This window comes from Triticum urartu, chromosome 2, assembly GCF_003073215.2.
Source record: "Triticum urartu cultivar G1812 chromosome 2, Tu2.1, whole genome shotgun sequence".
Taxonomy (NCBI): Eukaryota; Viridiplantae; Streptophyta; class Magnoliopsida; order Poales; family Poaceae; genus Triticum; species Triticum urartu.
Window position 1 is genome coordinate 725,695,715 of NC_053023.1, and position 4,597 is coordinate 725,700,311.

A 4,597-nucleotide genomic window follows, 5' to 3' on the forward strand; every position below is an offset into this window, starting at 1 on the left:
CTTTTTGTCAATTTTTGATTTTTTGTGTGTGCAAGTGATCAACCTGGAGCATGGAATTGACGTCCCTGGCGCGTGCTACATGTGGCAGAAATTTGCTGGGTTGCAATCGGGATGGGAATGGGTCGGGTCGGACATGGCCTTGGATCCGGCCCCTGTGGCCCCAGGACCAATTTGAGAGGTCATGGGTCAACCCATCATATAAAGAATAGTCAATGGCCTCGTTGACTCGATGGGTATTTTGGGTCGACCCAAATTGCTGATCCAGTTGGTCATCCAGTTTCAGCTCTGTTGACCCAATCCCTATTTGAGACCGATCAATAATGTGTTTGGTTTGAGGGCTATCCTTTCAGGGACAGGGATAGCCTTTTTTTTGTGGCTGCCACCCATTTGGATCTGAGACGAGGAGGGATAGGGTCAGCCAGATGCTCAAAATATTCCTCAAAAAGAGGGATGTGGCGACCCGCGAAAAACGAGCGGGTGGCGGCAACCACCCCGCGCGCGCGTCGTTGTGCTCACGCGCGAAACGTTTTTTCGGCTACATTGGCTCCCGCTTACCCCGCGAAACCCTCACTTTCCCCCATTACTCGCCTCTCTCTTCCCTGTGCGCGGCGGCGGCGCATCTAGCAGATAGCAGAGAGGCCGGCAAGAGGTGATTTCCTTCTCTACTCGCTCCTTATCTGATATCTCCTCTGCCTCGCCTTGCTTGTGACGGCCGGCCGTTGCGGAGGGTGTTCCCTGGCGATGCGGGCAAGGGTTTGAGGCGGCGGCGCGGCTGGATCTCAAAGCCGGCGGCGGCCGGCGGCTTCAGGAGGCGCGCACGCGGCTGGATCTCAAGCCTGGCGGCGGTGCCGCTGGATCTCACGGCCGGCGGCTGGGGACTTCAGGAGGCGCGGGCGGCCGGTGACTGATGCGTGCGCACGAGTGCCTATATGCGGCCGAACGGCTCGTCCACGTGCGCACGGCTGCGTGTGCTAGTGTTCTGTGCTCATATGTGTGCTAGTGTTCCGGCTCGTCTCTGCTCATGTGTAGTTCGTTGATTGATGTAATTTTCTGGTGCAGGAAAGTTGAAGGCCACCGTCAGTACATCTAGCAGCAGCAGCACAACTACAACCTGAGGTTATTTCTCCCCTAAATCCTATTCTGTTCTTTAGTAAAATGTTTGACAGTGGAAACAGATTGTTGGTTTTGGTTCTAAGTAGTTGGCCATTTGTACATCTAGCAGCAGCAACACAACTAGTATTGAAATTTGTTCAAACGTAGATGGACAGCGAGACAAAATATAAAATATTTTAGCTGTCAGTCCTATACTGCATATTTTAGCTCTAAACCTTGTACTGCATATTATAGCTGAATCCTGTAATGCATTGTAGATGGACAGAAAGACAAAATGTTAATTTATGCGGCTGCGGCGCAATGGTTTATCAACATGATAACATTGGTTGTTCAATCCAGAAAAAGAAAAAGGAGAGAAGCAATTACGTATGCCCCAATTGATGAGAGAGATATGATGAGAAGAGAGTATTTTGACAACAAAATATGGAAGAATGACACAACCTGTGTGAACATGCTTAGGTTTCGGAGAGAACCTTTCTTTAGGTTTTGTCAACTCTTTAGGGATCGCAACTTGCTAAAGGACACAATACATTTGACTATTGAGCAACAAGTAGCAATGTTCTTGCACACCGTCGGGCACAACATTAGAAACATGGTAATTGGCGCCAATTTTGGTAGATTCGGTGAAGTTGTGAGTCGTTACTTCCAAAGGGTACTCCATGCCATTGGCGATCTTCGAGATGACCTTATTAGGAAGCCTTCATTGGAGACCCAGACCAAAATAGAAGGAAACTACCGGTGGGATCCATACTTTAAGGTATGAGACCAAGTGACAACTACATGTTGTCATTGTAGGCATGAATTTGTTTAGATCCTAATTTTTGGGTTTTTGTTTTCACCATATAGGATTGTATTGGAGCTATTGATGGTACACATGTGCGAGCCTCCGTTACACCGGATATGGAGGCTTCCTTTCGTGGTAGAAAGACTTATGCCACTCAAAACGTGATGGCGGCTGTAGATTTTGATCTTCGATTCACATATGTGTTGGCCGGGTGGGAGGGGACAGCACATGATGCTCTAGTTTTACGTGATGCTTTAGAACGTGAAAATGGTCTACGTGTCCCACAAGGTAATAAATGAACTATATACATCTGTCATATCAATATGGGGTATTCATATATATATATATATATATATATATATAACCAAGTAACCCAAATGTTCCTTATTTAGGGAAATTTTATCTAGTTGATGCTGGATATGGAGCCAAACGTGGTTTTTTGCCTCCTTTTCGTGGTGTGAGGTACCACTTGAATGAGTGGGGAAACAACCCTGTGCAAAATGAGAGGGAGCTGTTCAACCTTAGGCATTCTTCTCTTCGCGTGACTGTAGAATGTGCATTTGGGTCATTGAAGAGAAGATTCAAGATACTTGATGATGCCACTCCATTCTTTCTCTTTCCAACACAAGTTGACATTGTTGTGGCTTGTTGCATTATTCACAATTGGGTTATAAATGATGGGATAGATGAATATATCATACCTGAGGATGAATGGTTGCCAAATATTACTCATGCTTCATCATCAAGTGGTCAAGCACATGAACATGCATACATGGTTAATTTTAGGCAAGGAGTTGCTGATCAAATGTGGGAAGACCGACAAAACCATTTGCAAGGTCAAAATATGTAGTAACTACTATGTCATTTAGCTCGTCGTGATGAATTATTGTACTTTGTTGAACTATTTTGTGTGCTGGAACTTATTTGTAAGGAAATATTATTTTCTGAGATTGTAATTGTGATGACTATTTAAGTTGCTAAAATTATTTCGTTATGTCCAAATTCTTGCTGAAATTACTTTCTCAATGTCCAAATACTTGCTGAAAATTGTAGGAAATGGCTAAGCAAGTTTCATGGACACCTAACATGTCCAAGTTCATGCTAACATGGCTAAGTGATTTGGTCTCTAGTGGCAATAGAACAAGTACTGCATTCAAGCAATCACAGTTCAACGCTTGTGCCATTGCTTTGAATGAGCATTTCCAACTTAGCTTGAATGGAGATCAGATCAAAAATCATAATAGGACATGGAAGCGAAAACTGCAGAAAATAGTGAAACTCAAGGACTTGAGTGGTGCACTATGGGATGAGGACAAGTCTATGATTGTTCTTGATCATGAGCATTACACAAATCATGTTAAGGTAACTATTTTTTTGCTCATGAGTACTTGTTTAATTCTTTCTTTATGTGAAAGTGCTTGCTGAAATGGTTTTGTAATGTTTAATACTTGATGTACTTCTTCCTTAATGCTCAAATACTTCCTGAAATTAGTATCTACAAGTCCAAACACTTCCAAAATTATTCTTTACGTGAAAGTGCTTGCTGAAATGGTTTTGTAATGTCTGAACTTGCTGTACCTCTTTCTTCATGCTCAAGTACTTGTTGAAATTAGTATCTACAAGTCCCAACACTTGCTGAAAATATTCTTGCTGGAATTCTTCCTATATGCTCAAATACTTGCTGCAATTGTTCCTTTTTGTCCAAATACTTACTGAAATTACTTTTATTGTTTCTACAAGGCTCATCCAGAGGACGAACAGTACCTTAACAAGACTATTATTCATTATAAGGAGATGATGAATATAGCTGGAGGGAGCATGGCTACAGGGCAATATGCAAAAGACTCAAGTGACCCTCTTGCTACAGAAGTGGTTAATCTTGAAGAAGAGACAACCAACAAACCCACTGCCCCACATGAAGAGGTTGCACAATCAACCAATGCAGGTTCATCCGGTCCCAAACCAAAAAAGGCCAAACCAAATCCTTGTGCGGAAGACAGGTTGCATGCCACCATACTTGCATCTAGTGAAAGAATTGCTATTGCCATAGAGAAGAGTTCTAGCACCCAGAACAATGCCATAGATGGTCTTTGGGAGAGCATGAAAGTACTTTCTGGGTTCAGTTTGGAGTACCTTGCTCATTACTATGCATATTTGGTTGACAATCCTCGTGTTGCTATGGCATTCAAGGTGTTGTAAGAGGATCAAAAGAAGGTTTGGGTTTCTAGGTATGTCAAGAATACCTTTCCTGAAGCGTAAGGATGGTGAGTGCATATGTGGTGAACTGGTGATTGACTTTCTTTTGATGCAACCAAAACAGTAACTATGGGTTGTATGGATTAGCTCTTTTGACAACCAAGAAAATAACTATGGGTTGTATAACTATTAAGCTCTAGTAGTACTCTATGGAATGCGGAACTATGAGTTCTATGCACTTGACTTATGTATGAAATGTTGAACTATTATATGTGATGAAGTCCGAAATTTCTACCATCGTTTTGTTTTGTTTGCTGTGAAAAAGTTAAGATTTTTGAAATTATGTCTATACATACTGTGGAATGCTGAACTATGAGTTCTATGCACTTGACTTATGTATGAAATGTTGAACTATTATATGTGATGAAGTCCGAAATTTCTACCATCGTTTTGTTTTGTTTGCTGTGAAAAAGTTAAGATTTTCGAAATTATGTCTATACATAC

At 42.3% G+C, this 4,597-nt stretch overlaps 1 protein-coding gene across 1 annotated transcript; it reads left to right on the plus strand.

The window, feature by feature from the left end:
* Window positions 1–545: 545 nt before the first annotated feature.
* Window positions 546–4,381, plus strand: LOC125534392. The gene is made up of 4 exons (XM_048697640.1): window positions 546–649; window positions 1,060–1,116; window positions 2,951–3,259; window positions 3,638–4,381. The coding sequence occupies exons 3-4, from the start codon at window positions 2,954–2,956 to the stop codon at window positions 4,094–4,096; spliced, it is 765 nt and encodes a 254-aa protein (XP_048553597.1). The 5' UTR covers window positions 546–649; window positions 1,060–1,116; window positions 2,951–2,953; the 3' UTR covers window positions 4,097–4,381.
* The last annotated feature ends 216 nt before the right edge of the window (window positions 4,382–4,597 follow it).

Excerpts from the sequence above, each read along its gene's own strand:
- LOC125534392 (XM_048697640.1), top strand. The coding sequence starts at position 2,954 with ATGGCTAAGCAAGTTTCATGGACACCTAACATGTCCAAGTTCATGCTA. Across the intron at positions 3,260-3,637 it reads ATTACACAAATCATGTTAAG|GCTCATCCAGAGGACGAACA; the intron begins GTAACTATTTTT and ends TGTTTCTACAAG.